The sequence below is a fragment of the Panicum hallii genome, chromosome 3 (genome assembly GCF_002211085.1).
Source record: "Panicum hallii strain FIL2 chromosome 3, PHallii_v3.1, whole genome shotgun sequence".
Classification (NCBI taxonomy): Eukaryota; Viridiplantae; Streptophyta; class Magnoliopsida; order Poales; family Poaceae; genus Panicum; species Panicum hallii.
The window spans coordinates 15,431,837-15,447,012 of NC_038044.1; the positions used below are offsets into that span (position 1 = coordinate 15,431,837).

The 15,176-nt window shown below is 44.1% G+C and overlaps 2 protein-coding genes across 5 annotated transcripts; one reads left to right on the forward strand and one right to left on the reverse strand.

The window, feature by feature from the left end:
• Positions 1-614: 614 nt before the first annotated feature.
• On the forward strand, positions 615-4,462 carry LOC112887366 (B3 domain-containing protein Os05g0481400-like). 4 transcript variants are annotated; one of them, XR_003227554.1, is made up of 9 exons: positions 615-822; positions 999-1,064; positions 1,160-1,258; positions 1,757-1,791; positions 1,878-2,055; positions 2,150-2,356; positions 2,474-3,362; positions 3,470-3,909; positions 4,043-4,431. XR_003227554.1 is itself a non-coding variant. In XM_025953512.1 (7 exons), the coding sequence occupies exons 1-7, from the start codon at positions 733-735 to the stop codon at positions 4,202-4,204; spliced, it is 837 nt and encodes a 278-aa protein (XP_025809297.1). In that variant the 5' UTR covers positions 635-732; the 3' UTR covers positions 4,205-4,431. The 4 variants fall into 4 exon arrangements, 3 of the variants coding, with proteins under 3 accessions (XP_025809297.1, XP_025809296.1, XP_025809298.1); XM_025953512.1 differs by lacking the exons at positions 2,474-3,362; positions 3,470-3,909 and having other exon boundaries at positions 635-822; XM_025953511.1 differs by lacking the exons at positions 615-822; positions 999-1,064; positions 1,160-1,258; ... (1 more) ...; positions 1,878-2,055; positions 2,150-2,356 and having other exon boundaries at positions 2,937-3,362; positions 3,470-3,917; positions 4,043-4,462.
• Positions 4,463-4,565: 103 nt separating this feature from the next.
• On the reverse strand, positions 4,566-12,321 carry LOC112887365 (probable LRR receptor-like serine/threonine-protein kinase At1g06840). Its single transcript, XM_025953510.1, has 21 exons — positions 12,007-12,321; positions 11,200-11,361; positions 10,974-11,121; positions 10,386-10,457; positions 10,095-10,166; positions 9,761-9,904; positions 9,605-9,676; positions 9,442-9,513; positions 9,262-9,336; positions 8,960-9,028; positions 8,685-8,753; positions 8,546-8,617; positions 8,123-8,209; positions 7,961-8,029; positions 7,059-7,555; positions 6,437-6,589; positions 6,050-6,333; positions 5,913-5,964; positions 5,557-5,807; positions 5,334-5,468; positions 4,566-5,137 (listed from the first exon to the last, which is right to left on the reverse strand). The coding sequence occupies exons 2-21, from the start codon at positions 11,294-11,296 to the stop codon at positions 4,790-4,792; spliced, it is 2,838 nt and encodes a 945-aa protein (XP_025809295.1). The 5' UTR covers positions 11,297-11,361; positions 12,007-12,321; the 3' UTR covers positions 4,566-4,789.
• Between the last annotated feature and the right edge of the window lie 2,855 nt (positions 12,322-15,176).

The window sequence follows — 15,176 nt, forward strand, 5'->3', positions numbered from 1 at the left end:
TGTGAGATGCAACTTCAGCTGTACTACGCTAAGCTAGATACGTGGAAAATTGAAATGTTTTTAAATCCATATTAAGAGGACTAGCTGGACAAATAACACATGTGCTTATGATCTACCATGAACACCTTTGATTCACAATGGTAATCTATAACTGGATAAATCACGCACCTAGCTTGCTCAGTACATTACTGAATCTATCTAAGAACAACCCAACTGCGCAACAAAGAATGGAATAAACTCCATCTTTTACTACGGAGAAGGCATGTAATTGATGGTAGCTGATTTTTACAAGCTTTTAACCTGCTAATCTCTTCTTACTAAGAACATTCTTTACGCATGTCTGGTCTTTATTACTGACCACGTACTCGTCGTAGAACAGAAGGGAAAAACTTACCTGTAGCCACGAGTCAACGCCTAGCTGGCACTGGTCCACCGTGAACCAGGCCCGTTGGATCGCCACGTGTCCGTCGGTGGCGTCGCCGCCTGCGACTCGTAGGATTCTCTTCCCATCCCACGAGGAATCTCTCTCTCTCTCTCTCTCTCTCTCAGCTCGTTCGAATTCGAAATTTCAATGCCCACAAGGCAAGTGGTGGCCTCAAGCCATCTCACTCACCCTGGATTTCTCTCTCTAGAAAAGAACTCGAAAAGCCCCGTCCCCATTCGCTTTCTCGCTCCCCCGCCTCGCCGAGAGAGAGAGAGTGGGAGGAGAGGAGGGCGGCGCCCGGCGGCGGCATGGCGACGAAGGCGAGCAGCGCCGCCTCCGGCGCGGCCTACGAGGAGCAGCGCAGGAAGCGGGTCCTCGAGAACCTCAAGCACCTCGAGGTGAGCACGCTCGTCTCCCTTCCCGCTCCCTCTAAACGGGTGGCGGATCAATCATGGATCCCCCTTTTTCTGCTTTCTCCCCCTCGACCGTCTTCTCTTCTTCCCCGCCGATTTCTGCGGGTTCCTTGATCGATCTGTTTTCGTCTCTAACCGTCGCGCCTGGTTCCTCCGCGCAGGATTTGGGCATATCGGAGATGTCGAAGAGCTTGCTCCAGGCTGCGAGGCTGCAGAAACAGAACAAGGTGCTGGCCGCACGTACACCGATTGCCGCTCGCGCGCGCGTGTTACGGGCTAGTGTGGAGACGCTTAGTTGAGCTGTCGTGATTTCTTTTCGCAGGGCGAAGTGCGCGCGAGCCCCAAGCCGAGGAAGAAGTTCGACGCCACCGAGGTGCGGCGTTCCTCGAGGGCCAAGGCCACGGTTTCCTACAAGGATGATGTGAGTTCTTCGTTGGTCTGTTGTAGGCCGTACTGATCAAAGCACGCAGTTTCAGTGAAATTGGTAACTGTCGATGTTCCCTGTTTGAAGATCCCTGTCGAATTTCATCTGACATTCTTGTAATATGGCGAATTTTGGATTTTGATTGCGGGGTCAGACGTCTCATGTCCTGAATGCGACCGTTCGTGCGGGCATCCCAGAGAAGCCCCTAGGGCCATGAATACACATGATTTATGGGGCATTCGGTTTCAGGAAATAATTTATCCATGAACGGAGTTAGTCCACAATGGATTATTCTATATTTTGGTGGGATGACATTATAATCTCATGTTCTTGTTGGTAATGCACCTATCGTTACGATGCCATAAGGTTGTAATGTACGAAATTAGCTGAAATTTGTAGTGTGAGGAGGTTTTGCTTTATTTTTTTCTTTAAGTGATGAAATGCTTTGGGGGTTTGCAATTGTAATGTTGGTACTGACATTTTTTTCCCTGCCAGTTTGGTGAACTGGATACTTTTCTACGTCACAAAAGGTAATGGCTTTGTTTACCTTGTCCATATAAATCAGACGGTGTTGTTCCTGGATTGAAATAAACTGCTACTTTCTTGCGCTGAACAGGCGCAGTGGTGGTAAGAATGCAGACCCAGGAAGAGAATATACTGGAAGAGTTTCTTCTTATGAACAGCAACAGCGTGCATTCAGAAGAGCTGAGAAACTTCAAGATGGTCTAGACCCTAATAACCCATCATTTGTTAAGACCATGGTTCGATCACATGTGTCCAGCTGCTTTTGGCTTGTAAGCTCTAAGATGTGCAACAGAATTCCTTGATTAAGTTTGGCACAAAGCATAGGATCAACTACTAATCAAGAATGTATTGTTTGCATCTTAGGGTCTTCCTACAAGCTTCTGCAAAAAGAATCTGCCTCCCAGTGAGTTTAGGATGGTGTTGGAGGATGAAGATGGTGTCGAATTTGATGCTGTCTATATTGGAAAGCGAACAGGTCTAAGTGGTGGATGGAGGGGCTTTGCGATGCACCACAACTTGGAGGATGGGGATTCCTTGGTATTCGAATTGACTGAGCACGACAGATTTAAGGTACAGATTTAAAGTTCAGCATTTTATACTAATCTGGACCAGATAGATTGTCTTATCATTGCTGTTTATACTTGCAAACGTTTTTAACCTTCTCCTAACTCTCACATTTGCCATAAGAACAAAGCCAAATCCAAAGTTCCTGACATGAATAGTCGCGAAGAGAGCATGTTTGCAGAGGCACCCCCTAATGAATCAAGCAAGCATGGCAAGTAAGGAATTAGCTTAGCCATGTTCCTATGCTGTTGGGCCTGTTAGATTCGTAGTACTAAACTCAGGCCTTGATGCTTACCTCTCTCCTGTGTCCCGCATTGCATCAATTTTTATGAATAAATCTGAGGCACTATGGCCCTGTTTGGTTTCGCTTACCTGAGAATCGCTTATCTGAGAATCAAGATTTTCTGATAATCCGCTGTCTGAAGAATCCGCTGTCTGAAGAATCTGGGGTGTTTGGCAATCCTGATTATTTGTACTGGATTGTCTGTTATGACTGTAAAATGACCATTTTGCCCCTGAGTCCTGTAATAGCTCATTTTGATCGGATTTCTCTACCATTTTCAAATCTAAGTATATTATTACTACCAGAACTTTGTTATAGTATAATTATAGTCATAAAACACACAATAATAATAAAATAAAATAATAAATAATAGTCATGATGATTATAGCCCAATGGATCACCGCGGCACTCTTGTTGCCTCTCCACCACCGACTCGCCTCTTCTCACCACCGACTGCCCCGTCCTCTTCACGTCGCCGATGGAGTCCTCCATCCTCGCCGCCGCCTCGGTCGCCAGGGCCTCTGTTCCTATAACTGTCTTATCGCCGCTCTTTCCGTCCTCTAGGCCCGTCGTCCTCCGCACCGACGTCGCCGGGCCAAGCCCCGCAGCGCGCGCCGTACGCTGCCGCGCCGCCGAGGTGTCCTGCTTGCCTCTTTCTCCTTTCTCCTGTTGTCTCGGATGGAGTGCTCTGCAGCCTCTGCTCGCCTGCTCAGGGAGCACTTCAATCCGGTCAGTATCGAAGACCTTTCTGATTTTTTTTCTTGTAGAGATTCTTGGCACATCTACTACCTCTGAAGATGGACTGCCATCTGACCAGTTCTGCAAACTCTTGGCAGGTCGAAATCGCGCACGCCTACGAGAAGAACGCGGACGTGGGGGCGCGTGGGGGCGCGGGGCCGGCGGCAGCGAGCGGGTGCGGGGCCGCAGCGACGCGCGGGGCGGCAGCGGGGCGCGGGGGCCCGGGGCGCGGAGCCGGCGGCGGCGCGTGGGGGCGCGGGGCCGGCGGCAGCGAGCGGGGGCGGGGCCGCAGCGACGCGCGGGGACGGCAGCGGGGAGCGGGGGCGGCGGCGGCGGAAGGACCGTGAAGAAAATGCAGTCGCTTTCCTGCGAAGCGAGGGGAAGGACGCGGATGAGAAAAATCGGGCGCTCGTTGTATTTTGGATTGCCGGAGAAGCAACGGTGGAAAAAATCAAGCTTTTGTTGAAAGCGTTTGGCGGGATTCTCGCGTTTCTGCATCGAGAATCCGATTTTAATCGGAACCAAACACGCACTATGAGTAATCCTGTCAGCAACCCATCCGTAGTTTCTTCTTCTTTTTCAGGGCTAACCATTTATTCTATTGTATATTTGGTTGCATTATGTTGGGTCTACTTGAATGAACTTCACATGTATTTCTTTATCTATTGCAGATATATATAATAAAAGCCATGGATGAGGATGATGTAGAAGAGGCTGAGTCTGATGACAAGAATGCCAGTGGGGGTACCAAGGAAGAGTCTGCCCAGGAAGATTCACCTGCCGCTGAGCCTCCAAAAGGTGCCAAAAGAAGAAAACTACGTGGACGGCGGTAGTTTTCAGCAAATTTGAAATATCGCCATGCTAGCAATGCAGCTCCTGTCAGGTCATCTATTTTGCTCGTTTTTGTTGACCTGTTCTTTTGGAAATTATGGGTGTCCAGTCACAACCCATATGTAGCTGCAACAAGTACATCTATCAACGTAGGCAGCCCTTGATTCGCTGTAAATAAGTAGTTTGACACTCAGCACTTATATTCTCAGAATCCCCTATGTGCCACTAATCTAGTGTGTCAAGTACTGTGATGTTGGTTTAAACCAGGCTTCTGTGCATATGAAGTGAGAACCATTAGCAAAGAGAATAATTGCTAATGACATCGTATGTGCATCAAACCTTGTTACTTCTGAACACCCAAGAGACCCGAAAATGTCAACATTCTCAGCTCTATTCATTTACATAAAGCCATGTCTGAAAGCTAAGAAGGCTATGTCAATAACGTTCTTGACATCCTGTGTATCATACACCAGTCTCTACTATACATTCGGCTGAATAATTTAGACCCGTAACGTTAGAACCTCCGTATCGGAGTACAAAACAAACCTGTCAGGTATTCACAAGAATTACACCATAGAACACTATGATTATCGAGGAGTCACCCTTCCAGAAATCATGCCGCTACTCGCATCAAGACTCCCAGAGACCTGCGACGAGATGAAGAGGGTCCCGCTCGCTGAAGCCGACAAGGATTTACTCACGCCGGTCGAGTCTGTCTCGGAGGTTTCCAGCAGAACCAGGTCCTCTTCAGGCATCATTCTCAAGATGATCTCAAGTTCTCTCACAATCTCCCACATGGAAGGCCTGTCATCAGTTTCATCCTGGCAGCACTTGGTTGCTAGAGACAGGAACCTCCTCACGCATTCTGGAGGGTACAAGCCCATCCGGCTGTCGATTATTTCTGAAATTCTGCCTGATTGGCAAGCAGAGTTTACCTACAGCAATAGGAAAATGCGGTTCTTAATTACATATGTGCTTGGTTTTTTACTGAAAGCAGGCACAAGACAAGTTTCCTGATAATACAATGCAGTCTAGGTTATGGATTTTCAAACCAAGGGCAGTCATTTTTTTGTTGCAAGAATTGGACTGTCATTTAAAGGTGGTGTGAATCCAGAGTTGAAGATTGTGTACCTCTCTCACTATGTTTTTACCATGCTCAATTGGCTTCAACCCGGTCAACATCTCAAGAAAAACAACGCCAAGGCTGTAGACATCGCTCTTGTCTGTCAATTTGTGAGTTAAGAAATACTCCGGATCAAGGTAGCCCTGCCAAAATGATAATGATATTGAATTGCCGCAAAAGAATGGATGGCAATTTTGACATTGTTGATGTGACTGGCAATCTGACACTTACCGGGGTGCCCTTAACAACAGTGGAGACGTGAGCTGGCAATGTCCCTTCGACATCCGGCACTGGAGCAAGCCTTGACAGACCAAAATCGGCTACCTTTGCAACGAATTTAGAGTCCAACAGAATGTTACTGGCCTTCACATCACGGTGGAATATAGGTGGATTTGCTTCAGTATGTAGATACAAAATTCCTTTTGCGGCACCCAATGCGATTTTCATCCTCAAACCAAAACTAAGAGGTCTTTTGGACTTGGCTGTGGTTGACGACAAGAGGTGGTTAATGCAGATTAAGAATATTGATTAGCATAGGAAAGAGAGAAAGTTCAAAGATTTGACAATGAATCTCGCCAGTTGCTTACCAGAAAGATGATCACGTAAAGTACCATTTGACATGAATTCATAAACAAGCATCTGCAAAACATGATTTGAATGAACAGTTTGGCAATGTTGAGAAATATATTTTTCTACGCATATAATTAAAGTCAAAAGGTTTCACCTGCTCATCTTCTTCATCACAATAGCCAACCAATGAAACCAAATTGCGATGATGCAATCTTGATAATAACTCTATTTCTGTGCAGAACTCCTTTGAACCTTGAAGAGAATCCTCGTGTGCTCGTTTGATTGCTACAATTGCTCCATCAGCTAGAATACCTTTGTAGACTTTTCCATAACCTCCTTGGCCAACTTGGGCTGATAGATCAAAATTATTTGTGGCTATAGCCATTTCATCAAATGTGAAGCATCTGACACCATCAATTTTGACAGAAAACCTTGACACTGCAAACAGCATGATGCATATATCTTCAGGTGCTCCCTAAAGTGTTCGAGAATAAAAGGTGCTCCCTAAAGTCACTCATAAAAGCAAATATAAATTACTTACATGAACGCTTCGAGACTGTTCTATGTCTTGAACGCCTTCTCGCTATGAGGGTGGTGGCTACCACGGACAGTGCAATAGCACCAGCTATTGAGCCTGCCAAGATAATGCCCAGTGCTGCCTTGCTTAAACCTGTTGAAGCTGCATTTGGAAATTCTGCAAAAATGCGATAAATGAAAGATTCTAATAACTAATATATGGTTAATTGGGATCAGCGAACGGACATAAATTCAATGAATCACAAGTCAAGGGAGAAATTAATTGCTAGTCAACCTATGTCTCTAAAAATAGGACACCATAACTTATTGTTTCAATTTTCTACAATTAGCATCAGGGATATAACATCAAGAAAAACTTACAAATAGCAAGTGGACAAACTTTATTTTGAGGAAGTAATATACACCATCTTTTGCATGTAATCGTTACACTATATGCTGCTAACCAAGCTAACAGAAATGCTATAAAAAGTTGTCATAATAAGCCAAGAAGTTCACAAAATTAAATACAGGAACTCCACTGAAGTCCTGCTATTTTATATTATTTTCTAGCAGGAAAAGTAAAAATAAGCTAATAGTAGCACATAGTTTTCGACAATAGAACTAATATCTTCAAAGTGAACACGTACCATCTGCATAGGAACCTAGTGTGAAGTTGAGAAGCTCATATGGACCAAACACATCAGAAAGAGTAATTTCCCAGCCAGCAAGTATGTGTCTGAGTCGCACAATCTCAGATGTATTGAATAAACTTGAATTACTTGGAAATAACTTCATATGCATATTTAGCCTTGGACCAACTTCCCATATGTAGTGTTCGATATTTATCTGATAGAGAAACAGTTGCAGCAAAGAGGTTAAGTTGATATCAAAGGCATCTTCATAGGGACGAAAGTCTGTGATTCCTGGACTCTTCAGCCGAAGTCCAACCCCAAGTGGCACCGCACAAAAGCAAGGTATAGGCGATGACGGATTGTACTCGTAATTTTTATCTGCTGGACAAGGTTGACAACTAAAGGTAGAGCCTTGTTCTTTTTTCAATGTGTGCTGGTATACTGACATGGGTTGGCACAGGTTGGTTATAAGAGCTCCATTAGTGTTCCCACATACAGGGTTTCCATATAGCCTGCCGAAAATAACAGTGGTCATCACAACTCATTGCATGAGAAGTTAGTCAAAAGAAGGAATTGGCATAATGCAATCTTCAGTTCTAGTTCTGATTTTCACACATGCATAATGATTAAGGTATAGGATGTGAAGGAAACTGCTCTCAAATACTAACAACATAGTCTTAAAACTGTTGCACAGATATAAACAATGGGTATCGTAGGAAAAAAAAAAGCTGGATTGTACATCTTTTGATAGATGATACGCGTTACCACAAAATGCAAAGCTTAGCAACTAATATTTCATACATTCTCAAAAGGAGGCCACCAAATTTGTAAAATCGCAGTTAAGTATTACTCGGACTATGGATGTGATTATGAAGGAATGAAATTTGAATGCATAGCATATATGTATGAGAACATACATGACAGTGACATTTGGGGGAGGATCAAATGTAGCTGGAATTTTCTTGAGGGAATTGTTTTGAAAATCCCTGCATTATTAAAAAAATATTGTTTAGTACATATATACAGTTAGATCTGAAAAGTTACTTCTGCAAAAAACAAAATAAAACAAAGGTTCATACAGAACAAGGCTTCTATTTCCAGTAAGAGTGACGCCATTCCAGATTGTTGAGGGAACAGAACCATCTAGATTATTATCTTCGAGTGATCTGCAGAATAAACATCTCAAGTGATGAGAAGAATAAAACATAAGAAATTACATAATAGCCCACAGACCTTCTACATATTTACTTTTATTTCCAAAGGCATCTTTTTTAGAAAGTAACTAATACAAATTGCAATGGTATTGATCTCGATAAAATCAGTACAAATCTGAATCCAATTATGAGTAGATTACAAGCAGAAGTAATTCTAAGCACATCACTAAATAAGACACATCAAATTCACAAATTTGAATTTAAAATAATCTGAACCATATACAACAAAAATCAAATCCCATATGAGGTCAAAGCTGTTTTGGGCACTATTTAGCAAGCTATACGTACAATATCTGAAGATTGGGAAGCCCTGAGAAGTTCTGCTGGATAGTTCCATTGAGCATGTTGTGAGACAAATCACTGTCATATAACTAGAAATTAGATTGATGATTAACGGAAATAGAGAAGTATTATCGTAACTAAATACATTGTAGTGATGTTTGAAGCAAGCTTATTGGTTGGTATAGGTCCTGTCAGCTGGTTCCAGCTAATATCCCTGAAAAATGGACGTGAAAGCTGTTAAGACATGTATGCAGTTATCCTGAACTGCATGAACTGAAAAGTTGGGGTGCATATGCTCTAATCTTACATTTCTAACTTAAACTGTCCCAAGAGCCACGTTCATAGTAACAATCGATAGTCATAATACCAAAATACATTAATTGGAGAAGAGATGTACTTCAGCAAGTCCAGTGTACTCACAGATAACCAAGTTGAGGTATGCTACTCAGATCAGGAATAGCTCCTTGCAAGCTGCAGTTCCTAAGACTCCTGGTAAAACAAGAAATATTATCCCCTCAGCTTTTATTCCTTAATTTTGTATAAGTAGACATTATACAAGCTAGATGTTGGCACAACGGGTGCTTGTAATTACCTTCTGAGAAAAGGCTAAAACTAAATTTACCATATGATGTAGATGTATGAAAGGTATTTACAGTGTTTATCTTAATATAATAAGCGAGAAAGGCAGAAAAAAACACAAAAAAAGAAAAGTTCATTCTTACAGCTTTAGTAGTGTGGATATGTTGCTATATGTAGTAGGGATGGAACTTCCACTGAAGTTATTGTTATCAGCCTGACTAGAAACCGAAATATATGAATGTCAGAAACATATACATGTCATGGGCAGTAAGCTATTAAAATAAGGTAAATAAGATCCATAATAAGAAAATTGAGGTACATACAATATTTTCAAAGCAGGTGCTTCTGCAAATTCTGGAGGAAGAGGTCCAGATAGATTGTTATTGTCAACAAGCCTGCAATGTTTTTGTTGCAGTATGAGAATGAAGATTAATTTCTTTCTGTGCATAAGAAGAAAAAATGGGAAAGAAGTAGAGTTCCACATACAGGTGAAGAAGTAGAGGCAATCTGGACAGTTCGGATGGGATGCTCCCACTTAATGAATTATTGTTCATATGACTAAAATGCACAGGATGATTAATGTTAGAAATAAGTTCAAATGGAACAGAAAAGCAGAGACACAATGGAAATAACAATTCTTACATATGTTTCACACTTCTTAAATTGGCAAATGATTTAGGTATGGGGCCGAATAATTGGTTTTGGTCAACCTGTAATCTGTTTAAGTTTTGAAGGTTGCCGATCTCATCTGGCAAAATACCGGAGAGCTGATTGCCATTCAAAAGTCTGCAAAAGGTATTGAAAATAACCAAATTAACTTTGTTTAATACATGTACATTTAGATATTGCTGTAAATGTTCATAGAAAAGAAATTTGTACTGTCGAATCAATGTTATTTTATGTGCACGAGTTTTTAAGACATGCTGAATGATTCAATGCATGAGTCAAGAAAAAAAAGAGTAAAAAGAAAACTTACATAAGTTTAAGTGTAGTAATATTCCCTATCTCCTTTGGGATGCTACCAGTTAAGTTGTTCCACATAAAATCCCTTTAGGAAAATAGCAGTTAGTTAAATAGCATGAGAATCAATAATAAATGTTCCCTAAAAAGGGAATCAAGAATAAACAATCAAAATTGTGACAGAAAATTCGCTAGCAAAGCACCATGAACATTGAAAAGACAGTGAAGTGAAACTAGTACAGCTTAAAATTTACATAAAGCAGGAATTAAGAAAATGAGCAAGTTTGGACTCAAGAGTAATACTTACAGTGTTTTCAGCTGAGATAAAAGACTGACCTCTGGTGCCAAAGTACCTGAGAGATTCCTCTTGAACAACTGTCTGCATGGAGAAAAAACAATGCTTTAGGAATAGCTTGAACATTCCAGTAATCACTTAACTGAGCTACTAGATTAACTATATCCCATATTGTGATGATATAAAATGTAAAAAAAATTAAAAAATCATGAAAATTCAAACGAAAAAACTTTGAAAACAAACCTGAGCAATGGCTAGGAGTTGTAAACTTAGGCCGACAGGAGTAACTAGACTGAGGTTTCATGTTAGTTTGTCAACCGTATTAATTTCAACACAGTTAGATGATTGGACAAATTATCAACACCAAGGGCAGTTCATGTTTCAGTTGGACTTGTACATACGTGCATAAATTATTGTTTTCATCAAGAAGACACATGAACTCAGCATTTAACTGTAAAAGTGTACTTTTGGAGAACAAGAGTGTAAGCTGATTTTTCTTCGATGGAGAGCTCATTACAGAATACTGTAAGCAAGTCTAACACAAAGAAAAAATGAAAGTTCAAATACAATGAATAAATAAGACAGAGGTACTGATCATACAATTCTGTTACATGAAGAAATGCATCATCATTCACTTTGTGGCAGAAGACCCCTGTCCAATTTGATCTGCACGGATCTCCCCTATTCCAATTCTTAAGGTTATTCATTGGATCAACTAACCTTCCCTTGATAGCCCTGAGCGCATTGACTGCAATATGGGAAGAAATCATTGTTTTGCAGCAAGTTCTAAACTCGCACAAATTAACATGCGGCAGCCAGAAATTACCCTCCGAAGGGTCAGTACTCTGTCCCAATGCAACATCCAAGCAGGGGAGCAGCACAACGAGGATAACTGCACAGAGGGCACCTCCAAACTTTGCCATCCCTCAGAGAAAATCAGCAACAACTTGTCATATCCCCAACATCGCAATTTCCAATATTTCAATTCCTATCCAAGAAAAAGACCAATGCTTAATTAAATCCATTGTGAGGGTAATCTATGATTAGCACTACCATCATTCTTCGTGAAGTGGACTTGTACGATCAGGGGAAAATATTATTGTATCATTGCTTGAATTTTTAATGGAAGGGGAAATAAAGATCAAACGGGCAAATATGATACTAGTCACATGCAGTAGTGCACCTACCAAGTTCTAACAACCTGCCAGGCCCAGCTGTCCTCTGCCCAAAATAAATAAATGGGGAGCAAGTATTGCTCAGATCGATCAAAGCATACCCTTTTTCGAGCATATTTTGCTCAGCTTCACTGACAATTAATTCAACTACACTGAAGACAACACCTTCCTACTTTTGCGATCACGACATGCCAACAAAACTGGCAGATGCAACAGATACTTGCGATTGATGTATAAGTAGTTAAGTTCTGACGAAGACAAAATTTTCCGGGAAAAAAGAGAATTTGGGAGAAAAGAATCATTTTTAGGTTCATATTTTGAAGGAATAGGCACTGAGCCAACAACAAGATTCCCAGAATACAATTGATCAGGAGAAGAAGAAGAAAACGATTCGCAAAACATCCGTAAACGACACCAGTAGACGGTAACCAAACGAACAGATTTTAGCAGGAACTCACCTTGAAGTTAAGCCAAAGAGGCTCTTCTCTGATTCTTTCCAGGAAGCCAAGAAGGAAATGACGGCCGGCGGCGGGGAAGACGGTTGAGCTTCACGGCGAAGCGGAGGAAGAGCCGTTGGGGCGCGAGCGAGGGAGAAGTGAGAACGCGGCGTTGCTCTTCCGGCCTCCCTCCCGATCCTATCCGTGTGCTTACTTCAGCGCGCGCCCACGCGAGCAGAGCGAGTCCCGCCGCTCCGCGGTTCTCGCGGGGGTTGGGGGTGACCTGCGCCGGCGCTGCTACTGCTCGAGTCTGCTGATGTCTGATGGCCGTGGAGTGTGGAGGCGGCGGCCCCTGCCTTCGCGACGCGCGTTTTATATAGGGTGGTAGATTGCGGGGAAGTGGTGGGGACTCGGGACTGGGGTTTTCCTCGGTGGGGTAAAAAGCTGAAATATTTACGTGATTTTTTTTCCGTATGGAACACTGTAGAAAGAAATCTTCAGTCGGGTCGGGCGGCGGAATGCACCCGCCTAATCCTAACTAAGAATGGGTTTGGAGGAGACTTAGGAGCGCTCGATCGATGCGTGGATGAATGCAGGAAGGATGCAAGGATTTAGAGTGGTTCGAGCCGCTGGAGCGTAACACTCTACGTCCACTTTGGTGTTGTATTTATTGTGTGAGCTCGGATGCACCTTAGTTTGTGTTCGTGTGTGTCTGTCTGAAACTTGTCTTCTAACGAGTGCACTCTCCCTAGTTCAAGGAAGATGCTTACACTGTGCGGGATCCCGACAGGCGGGCCCGGCCAATAGGAACCTATTCTAAGTGATATGGAGATCTTCATCTCCAGCCTCCCGTTGTAGCCTTCACGGTTGGGAAGATAGTGTACGTATCCACAACCTCGATATGGTCGTGTGCTGTCCTGCAGGTACAGTGACCGCTGTCAGTGTTACCCAACAGTGGTGCTATGCTGCCACTGTTGGGTGCGACTCTGACAGGCGTGAGGGCAGTGCTGACCCGCCGCGCTGTCGCCTCCGCGCGCACTGTAGCAGCGCACGCCTCAGCTCACCTGTTACAGGCCATCATCACGCTGCGCGCCGTACCGTGACGGGACTGCACGCCGCTTGCGCACAGTGATGGTGATACGACGCGCCGCCTTGGTAACAGGCGGGCTTACCATGGTGTCAGCCAACCTGCCCCGTGTGTCAGTAGCAGGCTACGCCTTTTGACTTGGGGGCACCCGGCCCAATTACCGCATTAAATGCTGGAAGGTGGGCTGGAGACCCACGTAGGGCCTCCTGCCACACGCACGTGGCAGGACCAGTCCCGCTCCCAGGGGCGGCACGTGGCGGCACCGGACCCCTCCCCAGAGGGAGGGGGGTCCGGGCCCCCAGGCCGGTTGGAGCGGTCAGGCCCATGATGGTCCGGCCATCACACGCGGCGGTCCCGGACCTCCCTGGGGAGTCCGGATCCGTGAAGGCTACCTGGGTGCTCCCTTCCCTTTCGTGGCATGCGGAGACCCCGGACCTCAGAGAGCATGGGGAGGGTCCGGAGACCGCGGTCCCAGCTGTCAGACCCGGACCGTATGCCACGCCACCCAGAGGGCGAGAGGGAGATCACGGATGATAAGACGCTAAGGGACTGAACACTTTAGCAGGAGGTACTCCTGTCCGTATGTACCGACAAACACGATCATGGAGAATCATGGGTCACTTGGGCAGCATACGTATCATCTTGCAAAATTTTAAATTAAAACTCTACTTGTGTGCAGAGAGAAAAGAAGACAATAAATTAGACCGATTGATATAGCTGTGGAAGTAGTTCGAATAAAAAATAGTGTACAAAGTCATTCAGACTTCAATCATACTTGAGGAGAGTATTTTGAATTTTTTTCTAACTTTTTTAACAAAACTCGAATGTTTGAATCATGGGTCCGGCCTGTTGCTTGCTCTCGGGTTCATAATCTTACCAGTTGATTGATCCCAGGTCTCTGCTCGGTTTCGTTCTCGCGGCCGGGGGTACTCGGCGGTCGGCGCTGGTCTGCCTTGGAAGCGCAGGCAGAGGTAGCCACCCACTAGGGGCACGCGCGCCAGGAATTCAGGCGCCTCTCCTAGAACTTCTGGCCGCCGTCTGACGGCGACGGCCGGCGACCTGCCGGGACGGAGCTGGCTTTGCTGTTGGGCTGAGCAGGCGTGTCGGCAGTCGATATCGGGGCATCGGAAGTCAAGCGCGAGCACAACTTGGTGGCTACTAGTGGAGCACATCGATCGCAGTGATCACTAGTAAATTCAGTTAGTACTAGCGACTAAGGCAAGCGATTCGCGATTCTCAAGGGACGCTTCGCTTCTCTTTTTTTTTCACCTTTTGCTTCTCACTTTTTCAACCGTGTTCCAAATTGCAACATGCGTAGGATTAGCTGGAGCATAATTTTCACGGCCGGATACTCCGAAGTCAAAAGTGCCGAGCTGATCCGCCCCCACCCAGCAGGCAGCAGCATGCGTGACTAAGCTTGGAACGACGGCGAGCACCGCCACCGGAGAGCTGGAAAACCCTGCCCGGCCTTTTCCTTCCTTGCTCCTTTGTCCCCTTCGCTGCTGATTAATTAAGCCCGCGATTGAGGCCTGAAAGCTGCATCTTGCACTAAATATCCAGACAACAGAGGAGCTGATCTCGCTGCCGTTGAACGTCGATGCAGGCGGAGAAGCCTGCAAAACTGCAACTACCTATAGGCGCTGTTTGGAACCTTCCCAACTAATTAATTAGCTAGCTAATTGATAATAGTCACTTTTAGCTAGGTAAAGATTAACTAACTATTCATTAGCTAGGTGCGTTTGGATCCACCAACTAATTGCTAATTGTTAATACGAATATATGTTGAGAAATTTAACGGAATGATTGGTGGTAATATGGCGTTTTTAGCTGGGATTAGTTGAGTTCAATCAGCTAATGAGATAATACTGTTTCAATTAGCTGGAATATAATTAGCTAGTTCATTAACTAACCTGTTTGATCCATAATAGATAAATTTAGCTAGCTGGAGAATCCAAACAAGATCTTAGTTTAGCTTAGCAAGATATAGGCCCCGTTCGTTTCCTACCATCTAAACTCTACACCCATCACATCAAAGAGAATCTTGCTATTTAGAAATATTAAATAAAATCTGTTTATAAAACTTTTTGCACAGCTGGGTGCTAAT